Source organism: Orbicella faveolata, unplaced genomic scaffold (assembly GCF_042242905.1).
Source record: "Orbicella faveolata isolate gen_17 unplaced genomic scaffold, um_ofav_v1 contig_26, whole genome shotgun sequence".
Lineage (NCBI taxonomy): Eukaryota > Metazoa > Cnidaria > Anthozoa > Scleractinia > Merulinidae > Orbicella > Orbicella faveolata.
This window is the reverse complement of record NW_028301554.1, coordinates 16,968,827-16,992,500: the sequence shown is the minus strand read 5'-3', so window position 1 is coordinate 16,992,500 and position 23,674 is coordinate 16,968,827. Positions and strand designations below refer to the sequence as shown.

Sequence of the window (23,674 nt, the reverse complement as noted above, 5' to 3'; positions counted from 1 at the left end):
TGGAGAAAATAATAACGAAACTCCGGACAGATCGACTGCGCATGATCGTGATTATTTCTCCGCCGGGAATGGGCAAGACAGAAGTTGCTATTAGTGTAAGCCACTCATTAAAGATTCGAGAAGCCGCTTTGTCCGTTATATATGTTGAGAGGCTGAATAAGCTCACGGATATCTGCGGCGAAATCCTTAATCGTTTGAGTAATCGCCCCTGGTCGACGAACTTCGATTTGATATCGCAGGCTACGCGCAAACTATTGGAACTTGAAGAAGACACTGTCATTGTGCTTGACAACACAGAAGACGTGCAGGGAAAGGAGTTCGATGACTTCGCTGAATGGCTGGTGAAGTTCGCGCCCAAAGTTCAGTTGATAATCACCACTCGCCAAATTGTAGGTTTTGTTTCAGCTGATATACATGAAGTTCAACTTGAGCCTTTGGACGCCAGCTTGTCTGCTGAACTACTTCGGAGATTACATGTCAACTGCAGTGAAGAGCAAGTAAAAGACCTTGGAGAGCTTTGCGGTGGGATACCGCTGCTTCTCATAAACTGTGCCGCCCTGCTCAATAATGGCTTCAATCCTGAGGTCTTAATTCAAGAACTTAGAGACAACCCGATAAGACTCCTGAAATCCAATGCAAAAGAGATTTATGATGCATTGGGTAGATTCGTCAATAAGTTTTCAAAAGACTTGAAAACGAATCTTGTCATTCTTTCTGTTTTCCCATCGACTTTTTCTCCCAAGGACATTGAGTTTCTTTTTGAAGATCAGCTGCAGTTAGAGACGGTGAAGACGAAGATGTTGAAGAGCACCCTCCTTCAAAAGATGAGCGATCAAAAGCTTGGCCTTCATCCTTTGCTCCAGGCTTATTGCAGAACGGAGAGAGAAAGCTTGCACATGATTGATGTAGGTTGCAATGCTCAGCGAAAGTTTAACCTGCATTACCTAGAGCTTCTTAAAAGATTGAGTAAAACATTCATCACTAAGAATTCAGCATCGGCTGCCATCCAGACATTCAGAGATGAGAAAGTGAATATCATAGAAGCATTAAAGAACTGTTTCGAAGACGCAAATGATACAGATCAGAAGGGATTGGCCATAGATGTCGTTAACAGTACCGAAGTGCTAGATTTCTTAGCTAAAGTATTATCACCGCCCAAAGAGTGTGCTGAACTGTACCGGAAGTGCTGTGACATCGCAAAGAATTCCGGTAATAAGAGGAGGCACGCGGAGAGTTTGAATTCTCTTGGGTTCCGTTGTCTTTGTGACGTAGCTCACAGCAAGGACGCCCCAGAGCGTAGCCGGGTAACTTTAGAGGTCTTTCAGGAAGCGCATAACATCAGAGAGACTTTTCCAGAGGAGGATCAGAAGTGTCAGACGCATGCGCACACCATCAGTAAGCTTGGGTTGTGTCATGTTCTTCAGGTAACAGTTTCTTTGTTTCTTTTGTTTTTTTTTTATGGGGAGTCGGAGAGGGGAGAAGCCTAGTTCCTAACAAAAAGGGAAATAAAACAGTTATTCTGTCATATTATTACAAGAGCTACCAAATAGGACTTTGCGTATAACAAAGGACGCAATGACTCCATGGAGTGGTCACGTCACAAGTATGTCTCAGATCGAGGCAAAGTGCGGGATGGAGGCGATGAATGACCTGTTTCTGTGCTGTTCCTTTAGAATTATTTCTTTATTTCTTGCAGGGCAATGTAGAGAATGGCCGTGATTTAATCAACAAGGGGATCAAAATGAGAGAGGAGCTGGGAGTTTCTTTGTATACAGCCGCTGGCAACTGTGACCTGGGAAGTGAGTGAGATTTTGTTCAGTAACCGATTTTGAACGGATAGTTTTAAAAGCACAAACTTACCATTTGCACAATACACGTTGCATGCGAAGCTTGAAAAAGTTTATGCTTTAGACACATGCAAATGTTTTCATTTCTTAGTGCACACAAACGTTTTTGTCCGCTCAAGCCTGGGGATTGTCTTCGGATCTTTTACGCTAGTTGTAAACGCGACAACGACGAAAACAGTGGTACACACTAAAGTATCTATCATGCCCGGTTACGAGAGTGGTCGAGAGTGAAATTGTGTAAAGACAAAAACGGAGAGGGTTAAGGGCCCATTAACCGATTTATGCGCGCGCTCGCGCGCGTTGCCAAGGAGTTGAAATTTCACTACCGGCTACTTACGTCAGCCTGAGCGCGGAAAATAAAAACAACTCAATAACTTGCAAATTCGCTTACATTTTAGATTTTTTCCTTTGTTTTTCACAAAATGCAAGGTAAAAAAAGTACAAGCAAAGACAAAATAAGAGAAAGCCAGAAAAACAAGAGCAATAGAAAGAGAAAAACTAACTCCATGCGGCTTTGTTTGATCTTACCGAAGTGAGCTGGTAGTGTAAATTTCGAACGCGCCGATAGGGTAACTTCCAATATATATAGGGCGCACTTCCGGTTTCTTTAAATGCTAAAGGAAATGCGGTTTTTCATTCAATCCAGCCTTTTTCGACGAATTTCGATTAAAGCCAACGTTGGAAACATAGCTATGCATTCCTTTTGTCGAAATCATGCTTTTTCCAGAAAATTACGAACTTTTCAATATTTTGAAATTCTCTCAAAATGTGACCCTTTAGAAATGAAGCAAAATATATGCATAGCGTAATGAGGATTTAAATTAAAATATTAAGTCAATGAAAAAAATCCCGATAAAGTAATTTGCCTGGGAGCCTTTGCATTTTTTTTAGTATTAGTCACATGACCATGGACGTGGCCAGATGACGTCATCACTAGTGTCACTGATCATGAAAAAGTTAAAACACAATAAATAACTCTGAACTAATGACAAGATTATGAGAGATTAAATTTTCCTTAGCAACGGCTTAAAAAGATCCGTTAATGGGCCCTTAACCCGCAGATAGAGTTTATTCCTGAGGTAATCCTTGTCAACATATTTTTACATAGGGTATCCAGTTCTCCCTGCACGGGATAATGCTTGTCTTAATGCCTCCACCTTGCACGCGCGTTACGGGGATGTTTTCGTGTAGGATGATAACGTGTATCACAGGATTGGCTATTTCCAGTTCCTGCTGGGATTTCCGAAAGCGGGAGTGATCTAAAAATAACTTGAGAGAGATTAGCTCTGAAATAAGGCCTATATGTGGGATTACTAAGCTCTCCTACCCTTCATCCTCTCTTGGTACAGAGTACGTAGCATAGTGTATATGTTAACTGATGAGGTGTTACGATGATATCCACCTTGGAGAACACAGTAAGACGAAATGACGGACTGGTTAGGTTTGTGTTACGTTGCGGATCTTTCTAAACAATTATCTTCACAATTCTTCCAGACAGCTATCGACTTTGTGGCGACCACGAAAGAGCAATCGAAATATGGAAAAGGAACACTCTGCCAGTTTACAAGGAGGAGCTTGGTGACCACCCTTGGACCGCCTCCATCTTGCATTACATTGCTGACTCGTACAAGTCCCTCGCGACTGAAAGCTCGGAACACGAGTACGCTGAGCTGGCGGAGATGCATTTCCGGCAAGCTCTCGAGTTGAGAGCGAGGTTGCTGGGATTTCATCAGGACACTGCTCGCTCGCACGTCTTTCTCAGCGATGCTTTAGTCATTCTGGGAAATTTCGAATCGGCTTTGGACGAGCTTAACAAGGCGCTTAAAATCCAGCAAGAACTGCTAGGCCCACAACACAAAAACACCACTGAGACATTGAACAAAGTAACAGATTTGCTGGTAAAAATGGAATGCAAAAAGAAGACAAAGAAAAAGTAGGGAAATTAAAGACATGAGAGAATACCTTAGCATGTTGGAAAGCTAATGTAAAGTCGACCAGAAGTACCTAAACTCATAGTTTCAATATGTCGTAGTTTTTTTTCTGCACAGGAGACTGAGTATTGTACATGTATGTGATTTTCTATTATGGCATGAAAAACTGGAAAAAGATACTCCAAATGGTGGACATCTATGCATGCGAGACTACATCGAACAGATAGCAGTTAATTTTAATGCTCAAGACTTATATTGATTATTAATTTCATTGAAATTTTGATTTGACATTTTGTGGAACCTTCCAGTACACACCAGGGACTTGAATGAGACAATAAATTAGTTTTAAAAAAACTGTGCCCATACCCAGCCATCTTGACCTCACACTTGATCAGTAACTGTAAATGGCTCTCAGCAGACAAGGAAATGTTTGATAACTTACTTTTTAGTTGCACATCAGGTGTTATTATCCACTTCCCATGGGTTAGTGGATCTTAGTGTGCTTTCGTCATCTTTGTTTTTAATTTTCATGTGTTCACATTGCTTGGCACATTCTTCTCCCATTGTTTGTGTCAGAACTGTCTCGTGCAGATGTACACACACGATGCACTGCTAATTAGCAAGGAATTTGCTCAACCACAGCTAAATAAGAATACCAAAGAAATTATTTAAACCAACAGAGCATTCTCTCGTTATTTATTATAATCGGGTTTAAAAGCAGTAACAGATTTTCACCAGCACACACGCAAAGAGAAGCAATGAATTTATTGACAATGTTTAACACAGATCTAACGAACAAAATCTAACGGGAGGAGGATTCAGTTCAACTCACCATGCGAAGCTGCAACCACCTTAGAAGAAAAACTGAAAAAAAAAAAGTCCTCCGAAACACGCCGAACTTCTCTTTGGCGGCCATTGCTGTTAAGTAGTGCCCAGTCCATTACGAGGGTCAGGCTCATCTCGGGAGCCAATCACATGACTGTTGCAACAGTGCACAAGACCTGGCAGCCCTAGAAAGGTTTATAGTTCGATGAGCCTGCACAAAAATCGATATTACTGCGCGTTCAATAAAATGCGGACTCTAAAATTCAAAGCTAAACCGACAGATGCGTTTTTCGCTACCGTCAATCAAATGTTCGGCGGCTGCTCCCAACTACCGACTATTGCCGAGCGCGCGGTAATCAAATCGTTGAGCACAGTTAAGACAACGAAACAGTGCTCGGCATTAGTCGGAGGCTGGGAGGAGCCCCCGAAAACATTTGATTGACGGTAGCGAAAAAGGCTTTTGTCAGGTGAACTTTGAATTAAGTTCCCATGTTATTGAAAGGCAGTAAGTTATTGAGACCCTTTAACAGTTCACGTAAAAGAGTTTGATACAAAACTGCTGAATAAGTACACAATACTAGGAGCTTAATACGCATGCTCTGGAGGTTTGAGGAGACAAGCTGCAAACCTCTAAAGTTTAGGGATTTTCATGAACATCTTCTGAATCACAAAAATAAAATAAAGTAAAATAAAATAAAATAAAATAAAATAAAATGCTGAATGTCATTGACTTACTTACATGACGACGACATTACTTGCCGTTAACGTAATATGTAGAGACTGAAGCCGTCAAAAATTTATAAGGAAACTAAAGAGAACCAAAAACTGTGAAACATATTTTCAAGATTCCATTTAACCCAACCGGGGGTAGGAGGGGTAGTTGAGTCAAAACTCTCCTACGTTTCTCTCTCTCGAGATCGATACCCTGATCCAGGCTCTCGATCGGCCAGTACGTCACGTACATTTTTCCTTCTACAGACCCCTTGTTTTTCTTTCGCCTGTCCGCTTTTTGGCGTTCAAACCCTGGGCTGAATTTTTTTGGTCTTTGCGTGACAAGATAAATGACGTCACGCAGACAAGATGTATGGCTGAGACCTCGCTTTGGTTGCAGTTTCCGCGAAATCTGAATATTAAGTAGGCAGCCATTATTCTGAGAAACACAGACGGCTCAATGGAAGAGCTCGTTGTGGTTGATCGATCATCAACAAGCATGGCTGATCTGACTCCGTTGCGAACGTGTACAAATGAAGCACAGTTCAATGCTTTCTTGGTGGAAATTGCTGATCAAATTACAAAAGATGAAGTGCCGGAGATGAAATTTCTGTGCTTGGAGCAAAACATCAATTTACCGAGAGGAAAACTTGATGAGATCAAGGAACCAAGAGAATTTGTAAATTTCCTGAGAAAAAGAGGCATAATTTCGCCTGGAAATGTTGGCTTCTTGACAGGGCTATTGGACAGTACTGGAAATAAGAGGCTGGCCAATATGATTATTGAGAGAGGTAAACAAATATCATCACCTGTGCATTCAACCGTCTTTGTTGCCCGCTAAATATTCTCCCGATATTCTGTAGTGTTTATCGATCACGCGCGCAATCAAACAAGAGATCACAGTTTAATTAAAACTGAGTAAGGCCCAGTTCAGACGCCGAACTTTTCATGAGCCGAACTTAATTCGAATTTGGACCGACCCAAATTATCAAAAGTACACCTGTTGATTCAGACGTCGAACTTAATTCGCCGAACTTTATTTAGTTTAAACCAAAACACATCGAAATGTCAGCGATTTTCAGGCAAAGTAAAAACTGCTTGTAAAATACGTTGTAGTAATTTAGACATTAGGTTCGGCTCACGAAAAGTTCGACGTCTGAATCAAAGCCGTTCCAAAGCCGAAATTCCCGGCTGAGCTAGGCGGGAAGAACGGCTGGGCCGTTCCAAATTCAAATAGCCGTTCTTAACTGATTCAGACGCCGAACTTTTCATGAACTTAATTCAATGTATTTGGTTCGGCTCATGAAAAGTTCGGCGTCTGAACTGGACCTAATATTTATACAAGGCCAACTGCCTGCAACTGATTTTATATTTTAGATCAGACGTAAAATATTCTTTTTGAAGTAATTACAGCCCGCGAAAGAAATTTCTTGTCATCGTAAATTTCCTATACTAACGTCACGAGGGTTGTGCGGGATTTATAATGGATTGCCAAGCCGATTATTCAGTCCTATTCACATTTAACTTTTCTTTCTACGGTACACGATCTGGGAACTCCTGATTCTCCATACGGAAGCATATTACAGGATTGGAACGTGTTCAAACAGAAATTTCCATCTGCTTTCGTGACAATCTCTTAAGTCTCCAAGCAATCCTGAAAACCAAAACGCCGTTGGAGCGGGAAAATTCTGAATTCTGGAGGTTCGTATTTGCTTTTTTCGTGTCACTAACTTGTATGCATAATAATTTGTCTGGCTCTAGTCTGGATATCCCGTATGACGTACGGTCACGATTTAATAGTCACGCTAATTCAAACAAAACAATGCCCAATTCATGATCATGATCAAGAAGTGCAGCAAGTCACGAATTTGCACGAATCGGAAGGGTGCTACATTACCATTAACAAAACCGGAAATTTAGGGATGTTCGAGAGGGCGGTTAGCTTTTAGCAATTTACGGACCTTTTTACTGATGCAACGTTTTTCCGAATTTCAAACTGAACATGCTTCAGCACTCGATTTATCATGCCAAAGATAGATATGCGAAGAGGGGAAGATAGATATGAAGATATGCGAAGTTTCATAAGAATCTGTTAAAAACTCATGAACACTTACCAAATTTTACAAACAAATGTATGCCAGGGGAAAGTGTTGGATTTCCCAAAGCAACGTACCAGAAACAGGGTTTTTTTGGGGGGGGAGGGGGGGGGGGGACATCCAAGATTGTATTCTGAAATCCAAAGAACGGATTTTGCGGGGTTTTTTTTAATTTTTTACTAAACAAATAAATCCAAGATTACTGTAACCGAAGAATCCTCTCTGTGCAAGGATTCATCGGTTGGATTTAAGAATCCAATCTTGAATTTTCCCAAAGAAACCCACCAAGAAACGCGCTCAGCAGTCAGCAGGTGTCGCCCAACTTAGGGTATTGGCTTCACAAAAGCAGAAATTATTTTCCCAAAAGATATTTTCTTTTGAGGATGAAAGCCCCAATGAAAAGAGATCAATAAGTTTGTTTAAATACGCTCTGATTGTTTCTTTACAAACGTTAAACCATACCTTATTTCAGACCAAAATGGATGGGAGCAGCACAAAAACTGCCATGTTCTTTTGGGCGGCACGTGCACACACTCATAAAGGTTACATGCGGCAAGATTCCCTCCCCCCTTGCCTCCCTCACCCCTTCGGGATCACTGCCCTGCTCAACACCTACCCTGTTCCAGGCTCTCGGTAGTTGGGGAGAAAAGAGGGCGAGTGAGAGAAAACCAAGGGGGGACTGAGGCGACTGGAACAGGCTCTCTCAAGCCTTACATTTATCACTGTCTGTTTGTTTTGTTTTTCATTTCAGTTATTCCAGGATCACCATCTTCACCTGGACCGGGTAAGCCGCGAACTCTGCCCTGTCTAACGACAAACTTTATCGGGAGGAAAGAAGAAGTGGAGAAAATAATAACGAAACTCCGGACAGATCGACTGCGCATGATCGTGATTATTTCTCCGCCGGGAATGGGCAAGACACAAGTGTCAATTCGAGTAAGCCACTTATTAAAGATTCGAGAAGCCGCTTTATCTGTTATATATGTTGAGAGGCTGAATAAGCTCACGGATATCTGCGGCGAAATCCTTAATCGTTTGAGTAATCGCCCCTGGTCGACAAGCGACAATTTGATATCGCAGACGAAGCGCAAACTATTGGAACTTGAAGAAGACACTGTCATTGTGCTCGACAACACAGAAGACGTGCAGGGAAAGGAGTTCGATAACTTTGCTGAATGGCTGGTGAAGTTCGCGCCCAAAGTTCAGTTGATAATCACCACTCACCAAGATGTAGGCTTTGTTTCAGCTGATAAACATAAAATTCAACTTGGGCCTTTAGACGCCAACTTGTCTGCTGAACTACTTCGGAGATTAGATGTCAACTGTATTGAAGAGCAAGTAGAAGACCTTGGAAAGCTTTGCGGTGGAATACCGCTGCTTCTCGTCAACTGTGCCTGCCTGCTCAAAGACGACTTCAACCCCGAGGTCTTAATTCAAGAACTTAGAGACAACCCCATACGACTCCTGAAATCCAATGTAAAAGAGATTTATGATGCACTGGGTAGATTCGTCAATAAGTTTTCAAAAGACTTGATAGCAAATCTTGTCGTTCTTTCTGTTTTCCCATCGACTTTTACCCCCAAGGACATTGAGTTTCTTTTTGAAGATCATGATCAGCTGCAGTTAGAGACGATGAAGACGCAGATGTTGAAGTGCTCCCTCCTTCAAAAGATGAATGATCAAAAACTCAGTCTTCATCCTTTGCTCATGGCTTATTGCAGAGCAGAGAGAAAAAACTTGCACATGGTTGATGTAGGTTGCAATGCTCAGCGACAGTTTAACCTGCATTACCTAGAGCTTCTTCAAAGCTTGAGCAAGGAATTTATCACTAAGAATTCTGCACTGGATGCCATTCAGACATTCAGAGACGAGAAAGTGAATATCGTAGAAGCATTAAAGAACTGTTTCGAAGACGGAAATGAAACAGATCAGAAAGGACTAGCCATAGATGTCGTTAACAGCACCGAAGTGCTGGATTTCTTAGCCAAAGTTTTATCACCTCCCAGAGAATGTGCTGCACTGTACCGGAAGGGCTGCGACATCGCAAAGACTTTCGATGATAAGAGGAGGCACGCGGAGAGTTTGAATTCTCTTGGGTTCCGTCGTCTTTGTGACGTAGGTCACAGCAAGGACGAGCCAGAGGGTTGCCGGGAAACATTACAGCTGTTCCAGGAAGCGCATGACATCCGTAAGACATTACCAGAGGGGGATCAGAAATGTCAGACGCATGCGCACACCATCAGTAAGCTTGGGTTGTGTCATGTTCGTCAGGTAACAGTTTCTTTTATTTTTGTGGGGAGTGGGGAAGGGGAGAAGTCTAGTTGAAAAAATAGTAACGAAAACATTTATTTCGTCATATTATTACAAGAGATACGAAACAGAACTTTGCATATGACAAAGGACACAATGACACCATGGAGTGGTCACGTCACAAGTATGTCTCAGGTCAGGACCCAGTCGAAGTGCGGGGACGGAGGCAATAAATGCTCAGTTTCTGTACTGTTCCTTTATAATTCTCTCTTTATTTCTTGCAGGGCGATGTAGAGAAAGGCCGTGATTTAATCAAAGAGGGTATCAAAATGAGAGAGGGCCTGGGAGTTTCTTTGTATATCGCCGCTGGCAACTGTGACCTGGGAAGTGAGTGAGACATTGCTTAGTAACTGATGTTGAACGGATAGTTTTAAAGTGGTCCGACTTGTTTTTTTGAACACTACATGTTGCATATGCTTTGATAAGACTATGTCCTCACCCAGATGTTTTCATTTCTAAACGCACACAAATGTTTCTGTCCGCTCAAGTTCCGCCATTGTTTACGGATCGTTGATACCTGTCCACGTTGTAAAGTACTTTTTCAATTTAAGGAAACTACTTCTCTAATTCGATCTGTAGCATATCTCATATCAAACCACCACATTCAAAATGCCGGTCCCTAAAACACACTCCTAAACGAGGTGCACATAAGTGCTGAGCGTGGGAACCAAAGCGCACACACTACACACCCGACGATGACGAAAACAGTTCTACACACCCAATTATTTATCACTCAAGTACACACTCGAGTATTTATCACGCGTGGACGACTGTTTACGAGAGTGAAACTGAGTAAAGAGAGTTTATCCAACAAATAAGCTTTATTCCTGAGGTAAACCCTTGCAACGTATTTTTAGATAGTGTACCCAGTTCTTCCCGGGATAATGTTAGAATGCCCGTTGCGTCGACGTTTTCGTGTGTGAAGATAGCGCGTGTCACAGGATTGGCTATTACCAGTCCCTTTGGGACTTCCAAAACCGGGAGTGATCTAAGGATCCAGGATTACTGAGCTCTCTTACCCTTCATCTTGGTATAAAGTACATAGCATAGTGTATAGTATAGAAAATGCCTAAATTAAGATGAGGTGCTACGATGATATCCACCTTGGAGAACATGGCATGACGAAAAGTCTGATTGGTTAGGTTTGTACTACGTTGCGTTCTAAACAATTGTCTTCACAATTCTTTCAGACAGCTATCGACTTTGTGGTGACCATCAAACAGCAATTGAAATCTGGAAAAGGAACACGCTGCCAGTTTACATGGACGAGCTTGATGACCACCCTTGGACCGCCACAATCTTGCATTTAATTGCTGACTCGTACAGGTCCCTCGCGATTGAAAGCTCCGAACAAGGGTACGCTGAGCAGGCGGAAATGCACTCTCGACAAGCTCTCGAGTTGAGAGGGAGGTTGTTGGGATTTCATCAGGATACTGCTCGCTCGCACGTCTTTCTTAGCGATGTTTTAGTCATTCAGGGAAATTTCCAATCGGCTTTGAACGAGCTTAAGAAGGCGCTTAAAATCCAGCAAGAATTGCTAGGCCCACAACACAAGAACACGGGATAAACTATTGGTACAGTTAGGATCGCAGTTAGGATCGCAGTTAGGATCGCAGTTAGGATCCCGCAGTTAGGATCCCGCAGTTAGGATCCCCCCTTTGGATCCCTAAAAATTGCCTTCAATTTTCCAAATGTTTCCCGGGTTGACCTTAATTTAAAAGAAAATTTCTCACGCAGTCGCAATATGGAACGATTTGAACAACAGATGGTTTTCAAATGACGTCACGGCGGCCATATGACCATGTGAGTGAAAACGATCTGTAGAGGACAACGCGAATTATACCTGGGCACAAGTCCCGCGCAACACAAGAATTAAAAAAAAACTGTCAATAGACTGTGCAATTCTCCAAGATCGCGACCGAAATTAAAACTCACATAATGTATTTTTATTGCTGAGGTATTTCTAAAACTTATAGTAGGCATTGATTTGTTCTAACCGCTTTAATGAATTTGCATGCACTATTTCATTTGTCGAAAAAAAAAATTATTCTGTTGATAACTGTCACTGGAACTGTACATGCAGAGCACGCTGCAAATGATTTAGTTGAAAGGAATTCAACTGCACTCCTGGTTCGAGTCGTATCAGAGCGGCGCTGAAGTATGGATGCCTATTTAATAGACATCCATTTTCGCAGTGGTAATATCTGTTGGTTTCTCTTCCCACCATCCGATGCCCAGTTTTGTCTATGTAGAAGTCCTTTTCACAATGGCGAACAACCAAACCAGTAAAGGTAGGACCACTGGCGTCCAAAAACTCAAATGGGCATCCTGCACATTTCTTTATCCTATTGTTAATTGGGACAATTACAAATGGGTTGCTGTTGTGCCAAGGCATCTTCTGGTGACTTTGATAGACATGGGGAGGAAAGTGTGGATAGGCTGCTGGTATTGCTGTGCTCGTTGTGGAGCTGCCACTGTTTGGCAAGAGACCTCCACTGATGGCTGTTGTACCTGCCGCAGGTGGTAAAGCTCTGCACGTTGTGGAGCTTCCACTGTTTGGTAAAAGACCTCCACTGATGGCTGTTGTACTTACCGCAGGTGGCAGAGCTCTGCTCGTGTTGGAGACTCCAATGTTGTGGAAGAAACCTCTACTGATGGCTGTTGTACCTGCTGCCAGAGGTAAAGCTCTGCACGTTGTCGAGCTTCCACTGTTTGGTAAGAAACCTCCACTGATGGCTGTTGTACTTGCTGAAAGTGATATAGCTCTGCTCGCTATGGAGCTTCCACTGTTTGGCAAGAAACCTCCACTGATGGCTGTTGTACTTGCCGCAGGTGGTAAAGCTGTAGTTGCAGCGGAGACTCCACTAGTCAAACTCGCAGTGACCCCACTGCTTACGGCATGCTCTTCACTTCTCAGAAGCTTCTTGACCCGGGCAACTGGAATCGATTTTTGCTGAATAATGTCGTCATTTTCGTTGACATTCAATTTTCTCAGCATGACCCATATGACATGCATGCAAATGTCTCTGGAAGAGACCATGCCACAGTCACAAGTAGGTGTTTCGCTTATCTCTACTAATCTTATCCTTCCACCGTCTACCAGTTCGAACACCTTTCTTGTGGGCCCGGCATCATATATTTGCGTCAACGTTACTGACTTTGTTCGCTTAGCCATCGAGAGCGACTTTTGGAACACTTTGCTTCTTCCCTTTCGTTTTCTGAAGGAAGCCTTAGCAGTTTTTCGTCCTTCTGCATGTGTGCTTTCATTTTCCGAGGAAGACGAGGCGCTTAAGGCGCCTATATCATCACTTGTAGAGATCCCTGTTCTTTTCGGTGCTCTGTGACTCGAAGAGGGGTCAACAAAGGATGAGGTAGAGTAAAGGCGTGGATTGATGTCTCCTGCTTCGAGCTCCTTCGCAAATTGAGCAGCTCGGTCTCTCTGCCTTCTAAATGTCGCTGTGTGTTTTTGACGTTGCGTTGGGCAATGGCCCCCTTTGTAGGTTCCACTTTCATGCATTTCTAATTTCGATTTCAGCAGAGCACATTCGACAATATGTTCTTCGGCTACTGTGGCCAGCGACTTATTTTTGGCACCTCTTGTGGCATTACGCGAGTGGCCTGCCTCTGCCATATTGGTATTAGGCGTGTCTGCACTCTTAAAGGCGCGGAATACATGCATTCGTCTTTTGAACCAAAATTTGTTGAACCAGGATTTAATATGGCCTCGTTTTTCTGTTTTTTTGTCCGTCCAGTCAATTAGTTTTCTTCTGTTTGCCTCAAATGCGCCAGGGGTAGGTGCGTGATATATTTCGTGCAACATCTTTCTGAAAGTTAATTTAGAGCCAGAGCTCCAATCTCTCCTTTCTTGCTTGTGACCACAGTCGTAGAAGTGGTTTTCACATGACTTTGCTCTGTCCACTGCACCGGGCTTAAGCATTCTACGGATGCTCTCTCTATTTCCTCCATGCTCGTCCGTTACGAAACCCTCTGGATCGAAGATGTATCCCTGATCTCCGGTAAATTCACGTAGAGCCTGTGAGATAATAAATGCATTCATCAATGAATTAATTAACTTTTTATTTTATTCAATTCGATGTCACCCTTCTCTCCTCTATTTAGTAGAAATTGTGATTGCCCAGAGACCTCGAGTAAATTGATTTGGCCACAACGTTTGTGCAGTTGACAGGAGTTCTCAGAAACCATGTGTGAAATTTAAAGTTACTTTTGATTACAGAAAAATGAAAGCCATTTCGGAGAAATTCGACTTAGTTTTGGACAACCAGGCTATTGAGCCTCTTAAAATGGTGTTGCACTTAAGAAAAAGTATCCATTACACTTAATTTTTCCGCCACCTGTGAGATAAGGAAATGAAATGCATTTTTCAGTAAACGACCAAGTCATACACTTACACTGTTGACCTGGGACCAAAACTCGCTAAGTGTATTGGTGCTTTCACTTTGACAGTCCATGCTTGCCAAAGTGACAAGTTCTTTTAAGGCTGGATGTTCCACGCTCAAGTTGATAGTTTTCATCTTCTGTACTCGGTCATGTTCTGCATCCAGAAAACAGTATTGCTCAGCCAAGGAAGATCCACTACCCCGTTGCATTTGGTACATCATTTCCACTTTCTCGCGGCTACTCCTAAAGACAAACGTGTTTTCACTTCCAGAAAGACGGCCATCTTCTGCACGAAATATTAGGAACTTGTCCACTTTATCAGCAGCTTCCTTTATCGTCGCTATAGCATCAAAAGAATGTCCCAAAGGATTAATGCTCTCCACGACTTTTTGTTTGACATTCTGTAGCTTCTTGTAGTCTGCGTAACCCTGAGCTTTCTCGTACACGTCTTTAACATCTTTGGTGTCATGAAGGGTAGCCTTTAAAGACTCATACGCACATTGAGAAGGTTTTGCAGAGCTGTTTTCTTTAAAGAATTTGTTCACTTCACTTGAAACGTCGACAATTGGTTTGATGGCCGTGCATTTGTGGGTTCCATAGTGGTAAACTAGTACATGGCTGGCACCGTCGGGAAACTCCCAAATCTTTCTCGAAAAACACGCCATTGGTTTCGCGCTATATCCACAGCAAGAGCAAACCACTTCAGGAGGAAGCTTTTTGAACTGTACGTTGTTCTTGTGCCCGTAAGTCTTTAAATAGGGACAAGCCAAGTTAACGCATTCGTACGTCCCGCCACACTCAGCTACTCGGCGTGTTCCATTCAGGTTCTTTCTGCTTGAACACTTCCATCTGCCCCAGGGCCTTCCGTCCGCCGAACTTTGCATCATTGCATCCTTTTTGAACGGGAGCTTATATACACACAGTCCGTCAATGTCGTAAGGAAGCGCTTCCACCTCATTCACTTTACAGTTTTTCCATATTTCTGGTCCAAGCTTTCTGTTTGACCTGCAATATTCGCCATAGACAAAGAAATGTTAATCCCCACTTAAACATATAACGTAGTTGCTGTTTAGGAGACGTCGAAATTTCGAGACATTTTCTTGACATTGAAACGTTATGTAATTATACTTAACATAAAATAACACAGAAGCAGTAGAGCCCGATTGAAGCTGTGTCGAATACGACGAGAAAAATCGACTTTATACTTGGCCACCTCAGCCCAAGTATTAAATACACACATTAACTGACAGAAATTCTCATGTATTTAAACACCCCAACAACTCTATAGATTGTAAAAGTAGTTACTAAAATGATTGCTTTAAAATTTCACATTCTGCTAGAACGGCATACTTTCTCAAACTTAAGGAGGCTATTTACATCAAAATTTAAAACCGGAATTGAACGCGCAAGTTCAATCCTTTAACACCATCATCTTTTAAATCTTTTACCGTTATTTACCGTTTTTTATTGTTTATATACCATTGTTTATCTCTGTGTTAGTTATTTATATATTTAGTTACCATAGATCATAGTTTCAGTAAGAAGTATCAATTACCTATCAAATGTATATAAAGATAACACTGAAATGTCAACGACTGAATAAACTGAAGATGGCATAAGTTATACCAAAACATGTCTTTGAAAAGTTGTTTCGTGTTTTTTAAGTTTTTAATAAAAAGAAGAGCTTCTATGTAAAACTAACTTCTGAATTACAATCTCAATATTAAAATAATTATCGCCGACGATTGAACCATATAGGAACTTACATATCAACAGGAATGTCGAAGTTGTCTTTCTCTTGACGACGTTTTGGTGCTTTGTGAAATGCCCTAGAATTAAATAAATGTTCGTTTTTAATGAACGAAATCGATAGGACATATGTAACGACCACAACAGTGGTGGGCTGCACAATATTACTATTTCAATGAAGATATGATCATCGAAGAGGTAAATGCAATTTAAAGGGGCTATGTTATGAAGATTTTGTTGTTTTGGATCAATTCTTCGCTAAAATCGTTACTTAGTGGTTTTATGAGATGGATATCCAATGGATTGTATCAAAAAGAGCAACCCATAATAACGTTTTTGTTATTTTTTGTTGAGATAGCATCAAAACTTGAAAAGGTTGGCCCCACCTTTTTCAAGTTTCAATCCATTTCCATCCTTGCCATCCGTAGCAAAAAACGACAAGAAACAGATTGGACGTCATAATATACTCTTAAATAACAAACCTAGTAGACCATTATTTTTGGAATTCAGTTGAGGGCAAGACACATTTGCGCTACCATTTGAGCTATGAAGACCCATACTATTAATTATTATTACTATAATTAATCATTATTATTATAATTATAATAATAATTATTATTATTATTACTATTACCTCGTGGTATAGTTCTTACCTTTCTTGTTCCTGTGAGGTCCCTTTACAGCGACCCAATCGTTTGTGCTTTCTTAAGTTGCTCTTTGCTGAAAAGGACTTGCCACAATCTCTACACTTATTAAATTCTTTTTCCTCCATATCTTCAGAACTTAAAGACGATGATTCCTGAGTTGTCAATAACAATAACAAATAACTTATTTAAAGAGCCTAAAGAAGCTACATACAATAGAAAACGCGGACTGACACTTCTCTAATTACACGAAAAACGAATCGAATTTAAAAACCATTGAGTACGCAGCAAAAATTTCAGATGTAATCTTGGAATAATTGTTAGGGTAGTTTGCTAGGTATCACGCTTATACATGTCTCGGACGAGACATCTATTATCATTTGCTAACATTTGCTATCATTTGCTAACATTAAAGGAACAATGTCACAGTATAGTCAAGGAATCGTTACTAACCACCCCCCCCCCCCACCCCTCCAAAATAAAAATAAGAACACACACACGCATACATCCACCAGAGAAAAAGAGGAAAAGAACGGAAAGACAGGAAGGAAACATTTCTTTGTATACTGCTGGAAACATGAAATCTCACCTCGGAAGACCAATGCTCTTTCTTTAAATGGTCCATCAGACCAAGATCTCCATCGCTTATCACTGCGGAACACTCGAAACAGTTTCTTTCCTCGTCTGATGAAATGGCAATAATTTTATCCTTGAGAGAAGAGTAGTAAAACTTTGTGAGTTCGATTAATATCGATTGAATTTAGAATTCAATGATTTCTACCACTATTGTAATTGGGAAAAAAAGTCAGTTTCCTCTGCATGGAAATAATTCAATGAATCAATGTGTCCGTGAACTGCAATGTGTATCCTGAGCCGTCGCCAGTCTCTATTTTATTTTTCACTTGAATCTCGGGTGGAGGGGATGGTAAAGATATAGAGGATATTACATGGCCGCGCGGAGATAGGAAATTTATCTTCGAGTGTTGAAAAATATTTCACTCGTTCGCTGCGCTCACTCGTGAAATATTTTTCTACAGGAGAAGATAAATTTCGTATCTCCGCGCGGCCGTAATTTTCTTTTTATTATATAAAATGTGACGATTTTCCTAAGATTTCCGACCACTTTCCGAAGATCTCCGAGGATTTTCCAAAATTGCTCCGAAGGCCAGACGAATGTTTCCGAACATTTTCCGAACATTTCCGAAGATTTTCCGAAGATTGCCGAAGACGACCGAAGGAGATCCGAAGATGTTTCGATCATATAGCAATAAATTTAAGTGTAGTTAAAAGGGACAAAAGATAATTTTTTCAAAAATGATATCTTCACAGGTGAGGATATCATATCTTCACATGTGAGGATATCATATCGTCTTTATCGATTTGTTACCACTCGGTATACCACTGACTTTTATATAATAAATTGTATTATTTTTTATTATTCTTTTGATTAAACCGAGCTGTGAATGGTACTCGTCGTCTCGGTCCATACTATTTCTGTGTGATACAGCGGCCATTTTAGATTTTAACAGCCGGGATAAACTACGCCGACCCCTCCCCCCCCCCCCCCCCTCCCGAAGGGGGAAAAGAAGGTCAAAACGACCTTTATGGGATGGAAAGCGAAGGACAAGCCGGAAAAAAATAAAACTCAATCAAAAATTTCCCCTGATACAAAACAATATTCCGGAATTCTTCAACTGACCTTGCGATTGCACTCTCCCTTGGATTCCTTCTGCTGGGTATATTCGCTGAATCCAGGAGTAACGACACGCAAGTCTTCCTCGCTGTCATCAATCTGAAACAACAAAAATACGTGTCATTGGAAACCGCATAACACGCGTTTGCACGTTGTTGAAGCGTTTAAAAAATAGGGTTTTCCACGATTTGCTGGTATAAGAGGCGTTAGTTAGGTCAGTGCAATTCGCTTTCCACCCCCTAGCCTTAAGACGGTAAAATTCTTCGTTAAAGAAAGGAGTTTTAATCATTTTACTTTATGAACAGATGAGGAACAATATGTACTCCCGGGGGTGACATGTTTTCTTACATGTTATTCTAGACCAGATTTGATAATGTTAACGCTGGGCAAAACGTCTTACCCTCGACATGGTACACACGGTACACGCGACACTCCAGTTAATACAGCCGATTGTAAACATGATTTATACTGACCTCAACACAGTTTTCTTCATTGGTGAGCCTTTTTTGGCCAACATCACCACCGAATCCAGTAGTGGTAACACACAGGACTTCGTCGCTAGCGTCACTCTGGAATAAAATTACTACAAGTTCGTATCTACACAAAACGTTTGTTCAGCGTAGTGCAGTAAATTGGTAGGTTACCTGTTGCTCCTCCACTGAACGTTTGGTCGCAATAGCGACGGCCTGTTCTTCGTCCTCTTCTTGGAAGCGTCTCCACCATGTGTTCTGAAGTGGAGACGAATTTCCTCGAACAACGCTTGCGTAGCTTTTGACACTATCATTGTCGCTGCTATCACTCCCGCAAGAAGCCATTGAAACTTAGGAAGTCAGGATTCAGCCAAGCGAAGAAAATTACTCCGAAATAAATTGCTGCTTGCCGGTCGCCTCAATTAGAAAGGTCAGAACGGAATGCGAAGTGGTGATATGAATATATGAAACAATAGGTAGTTCTTCTTTTAGCTATCTGTCAACACTTAAAAGCCTCTGCGCTCAGCAAAATAATCAGTGATCTTTGATCTTTTCACACGGCGCTTAGGGCGTTTGAAAAGTAAATAGGAGACATTTGCACCTCGGAGGGCTAGAAAGGTCAAAGATTCAAGCTTTCTACTCTCAGTCACTTTATTCTCTTCTCGCATAAATATTGAGAGGAGATCCAGTACCGAAAAAACAAAAATATGTATGTTTCCACTCTTTTTGGCAAAAGGGGAAGGGACGTTAGTAATAATCTTGTCTTTATACCCCGGGCTTTATACACAGTATTAACTACAGAAGTGAGTTTTTGTTTGGGAAACAAGCTACATCTTTCGGAGGGCGAGACTACGGTGTATATGCGTAAAATTATTCACATTCAGTATTTTATTACATGGCGGGGTACAAATTACTATTTGACATGGTAGGTAAAGTGTGTATATGAAACTAGTGACCCACGAGGCTGGAGCTTATCCGGTTTCCTTAGCATGAAGCGACTAGAAGTATTTCTACTCCCCCCCCCCCCCCCATCCCCCCTGGATGGGATGCTAGTTCATCGCAGTGTTGTCCCCAGCAGTAAATTGGCCGGAAGTATTTCTACTCCCCCCTGGATGGGATGCTAGTTTTATACAGGTTGAAAGATTCATCGGGAGAGGGGAGGGGGGGGTGGGTGGTGGAAAACAAGGGAGGGGGCATTTCTTTTTTTAAATTTCTTAAGGGATCCGAAGGCGGGATCCTAACTGCGGGATCCTAACTGCGGGATCCTAACTGCGGGATCCTAACTGCGGGATCCTAACTGCGGGATCCTAACTGCGATCCTAACTGCGATCCTAACTGTTGAAATAGCTAGCCTCCAAGAACACCACTGATACATTGAACAAAATGACAGATTTGCTGGCAAAAATGGCATGCAAAGACAAGACAAGGGAAACGTAAGGAAATGAGAGAATACCTTAGCATTTTGGAAAGCTAATGCAAACGACGCGAAGAAGCTAAACTCATAGTTTCAATACGTCGTTGTCGTTTTACTGTAGAGGGAGTATTGTGCATGTACGTGAATTCAGTAGTGGGAGGAGCGGTGGCCTCATGGTTAGCGCGCTCGTCTCCGGATCGAGCGGTCCGGGTTCGAGCCCTGGCCGGGGACATTGTGTTGTGTTCTTGGGCAAGACACTTTACTCTCACAGTGCCTCTCTCCACCCAGGTGTATAAATGGGTACCGGCGAACTTAATGCTGGGGGTAACCCTGCGATGGACTAGCATCCCATCCAGGGGGGAGTAGAAATACTCCTAGTCGCTTCATGCTACAGAAACCGGGATAAGCTCCGGCCTGATGGGCCACTTGGCTCGTATGCAGACTTTACCTTACCTACGTGAATTTCTAAAATGGCATAAAAAACTGGCAAGATATACTCCAAATGGCGGACATCTATGCATGCGAGACTACTTCGGACAGATATTAGTTCATTTTCAGGGACATCATTTATATTAATTATTCATTTCTTTAACTTCTGATTTGACATTTTGTGTAACCTTCAGTACACACCAGGGACTTGAATGAGAGAATAATGTCTGAAAAAGCGTTCATCTATAATATTCCAAGAAAGAAAACGAAACTTTTTATTGTTGATGTGGATATTTCACAGCTGACAATGTGGCAAAATTGCCCAACTTTCCTAAACTGCAAGTTGTCTGACTAATTAATACTAGGCGTAGTCAATCGATAAAAATCGATATCGAAAATCAGTCGCCGATTGCTATCTATTAATATCGGCAGTCGATAACAATCGATAACTCACAGAAAAATTTCTTTATCGATTGCTATCGATTAGCAAAAATCGATAGCAATCGATAATTCCTGTCTTCAGGAAAATTGGTTGATATCGATTTTAAGAAAAATCGATTAAAAAAATCGACAATAACCACCCGGACTATTCAAAAATGGCTTTGTTGTTGTGTAAAATATACCAGGAACAACACGAGACGTTCATCTTCAGCATGCTAGCTAGATTTAATATATTTTCTTTTTGGCCTACTCCCGAGATGTATTCTTACGTTGTTTCCTAATGCAAATAATTGAAATCACTAGAACACTGACTGTGTTGTTTATTTCGCTTCTTCATAATGCCGACTCTACAATGAGACTGGAGCTCGAGGGTTTTACGCTGCTACTCTGGGCTGAGCTTCTTCCGGTGTCATAAAATAGCAAAGAAAGATGTAAAGCTCAAAATGTTTCTGCCAGTTTTTTCTGTTCTTGTTATTATTTTCTCAATGATTGTAAAAGATACGCAGTCTATGATAAATTGACTCTTTGTAGACAAATTTTGTCAAATATTTTATCAGTGTAACTTGTAAAAGGACAAATATGTTTTCCGATAACAATCGATAATAATCGATACCAATCGATGAATCAATCGCTATCGAGTACTATTGGCAATCGATAACAATTGATCACACAACTTTTTTTATCGATTTTCATCTATTGCTATCGGCATTCGATATTAATCGATTAAAAATCGATATCAATCAAAGATTGATATCGATTATTATCGATTAATATCGATTACCGGTTTATCGATTGACTACGCTTGGTAAATATCAGCACTACACTATACACTATAGCATTGCTTGGGGTATTACATAAATCCCAAATGTCCCAACATAATTAATCTAACTCAAACTAAAGATCAGAAACAGAAATAGCTCCATTCACTGTGCATACATTTGTTGGCTTATACTTGGTTGTCCTGCGTTAAAATTTGTTTTTTTGTCAATGTCCAAAATGCTTTGCTTAAAGCCTTAAAATGGCTATCACAACTTTGTGTGGATGCAAGTGATACGATGCAATTAAAAATATTGCAGAATTTTAGATGGTTACATGACACAACACTGATTACACATGCTATATTATCTTGCACATCTAACAAAGATAGTCACTAGAATAAATAGGGAGCTTAAATAACCACGACGACTACGCCGAGAACAACGTCGATTAAAAAATGATTTGATATTTTACCTACGAATCTCGCGGTACCCTAAAGTCATTTCATTTATTTATCAGTGTCGAAGCTATCACGAAACTGAATCTAGGACACATCGATAAATTCGAAATGAAAATTTTAAAATTAGCCGTCGTGGTTCACGTTCTCCAGACAACGTAGAATTTGGTCACTTCACGTTGTTGTTTTGCAGAGGACGGCAAAGAAATGTACCAAGAATTATAACGCACGGGCACACCCACGAAATTATTCATAACTTAGCAACACTGTGCTAATTGAAGCACTAAATAAACAACCATAAAAGAAAGACGAGAAAACTTCTTTGAATCGTAGTTACCAACCAAGGTGTGGTATAATGGAAGGTTGCAGAAGTATGTTGGTATGTAGTTGGTAACCTCAGTAATAGTTGCTGTTGGTAGGAATTAGTGCTGGATTATTACCTTAGCTTACCTTCAATTTGTAAGTGGTTGTCAGCAGACAAAGAAATGTTTGATAACTTACATTTTAGTTGTACATAAGGTGTTATTAGATGAGAGTTTCACTTTCCATTGCATACAGTCGAGTGCGCTTTCGTCATCTTGGCCTGTTGGGTTCTTGTGTTCACATTGCTTTGGACGTGCTTCTCTTATTGTTTGTGTCAGAATTGTCTCGTGCAGTTGTACACACACAAGGCACGGCTTGTTAGCAACGATATTTGCTCAGCCACAGCTCACTGAGAATACCAAAGAAATAGTTAAACCAACAGAGAATGTTCTCGTTATTTATTGCATTCGGGTTTAAAGCCAGTAAACGATTTAATGAGTATCTACTTTTCTGTGAGGAATTTTCAGTGATGTATTCATCTGTAATGTAGTTTTGTTACTACCGCAGTTAGCTAAACATGGTTGTAACCAGCACGAAAGCCAATGGCTGCTCTGGTTGCTACCCACATATCTTTTTAGTTTTTTCCTAACCATTTGTAACAAATATATCAATATTTTTTCTATATTTATAATATTAACTATGTAAACTCTGTAAATAGTGCAAATAAACAAAGTTGAAGTTGAAATAAAAAAAAAAAACAAAAAACAAAACCAGAGAATGTTCTCGTTATTTTTTGCATTCGGGTTAAAAGCCAGTAAAAGATTTTCAACAGTACTCACGCGAAGAGAAGGACTGAATTTACCGATAATGTACCACACCCCAGTACAAAATCAAACGAACAGGAGATTCAATTTAACTTACCATTGAGAGGCTGCAACAACCTTATACGAAAAACTGAAAAAAGGTTCTCCGAGAGAAGGTAACAGCAACACTGCGAGCTTCGCTTTTAGCGGCCATTACTATGAAGAATTTTAGTAGTGCCCAGTCAATTAAGAGGGTCAAGCCGTAAATGCACATCTCGGGAGCCAATCACATATCTGTGGGAACCGTGCACAAGAGGGTCGCAGACTTAGACAGGTGTATACTTTGATAAGCGCGAACAAAAATCGATAGACCCTTGAAATTCACGTGGAAAGAGTT

The 23,674-nt window shown here is 41.1% G+C and overlaps 3 protein-coding genes across 3 annotated transcripts in view; 2 read left to right on the top strand and 1 right to left on the bottom strand.

Annotated features, from left to right (window-relative positions):
* LOC110059699 (uncharacterized) overlaps window positions 1–4,455 on the top strand; it is a 10,289-nt gene extending 5,834 nt beyond the window's left edge. The window contains exons 2-4 of the mRNA XM_089296265.1: window positions 1–1,424; window positions 1,697–1,799; window positions 3,342–4,455. The exon at window positions 1–1,424 is cut by the window's left edge and continues 90 nt beyond it. Of these exons, the coding sequence (XP_089152391.1) occupies window positions 1–1,424; window positions 1,697–1,799; window positions 3,342–3,784 (1,970 nt within the window). The 3' untranslated portion in view covers window positions 3,785–4,455. The remainder of the gene's footprint in view (window positions 1,425–1,696; window positions 1,800–3,341) is intronic.
* Window positions 4,456–5,469: 1,014 nt separating this feature from the next.
* LOC149108372 (uncharacterized) lies at window positions 5,470–23,244 on the top strand. Its single transcript, XM_089296266.1, has 5 exons — window positions 5,470–6,105; window positions 8,162–9,681; window positions 9,945–10,047; window positions 10,911–11,283; window positions 20,042–23,244. Exons 1-5 carry the CDS (start codon window positions 5,775–5,777, stop codon window positions 20,109–20,111), a joined length of 2,397 nt encoding a protein of 798 aa, XP_089152392.1. The 5' UTR covers window positions 5,470–5,774; the 3' UTR covers window positions 20,112–23,244.
* LOC110059803 (uncharacterized) lies at window positions 11,312–19,687 on the bottom strand. Its single transcript, XM_089296263.1, has 7 exons — window positions 18,678–19,687; window positions 18,211–18,303; window positions 17,101–17,220; window positions 16,521–16,666; window positions 15,885–15,947; window positions 14,130–15,123; window positions 11,312–13,753 (listed from the first exon to the last, which is right to left on the bottom strand). Exons 3-7 carry the CDS (start codon window positions 17,134–17,136, stop codon window positions 11,783–11,785), a joined length of 3,210 nt encoding a protein of 1,069 aa, XP_089152389.1. The 5' UTR covers window positions 17,137–17,220; window positions 18,211–18,303; window positions 18,678–19,687; the 3' UTR covers window positions 11,312–11,782.
* Window positions 23,245–23,674: the final 430 nt, after the last annotated feature.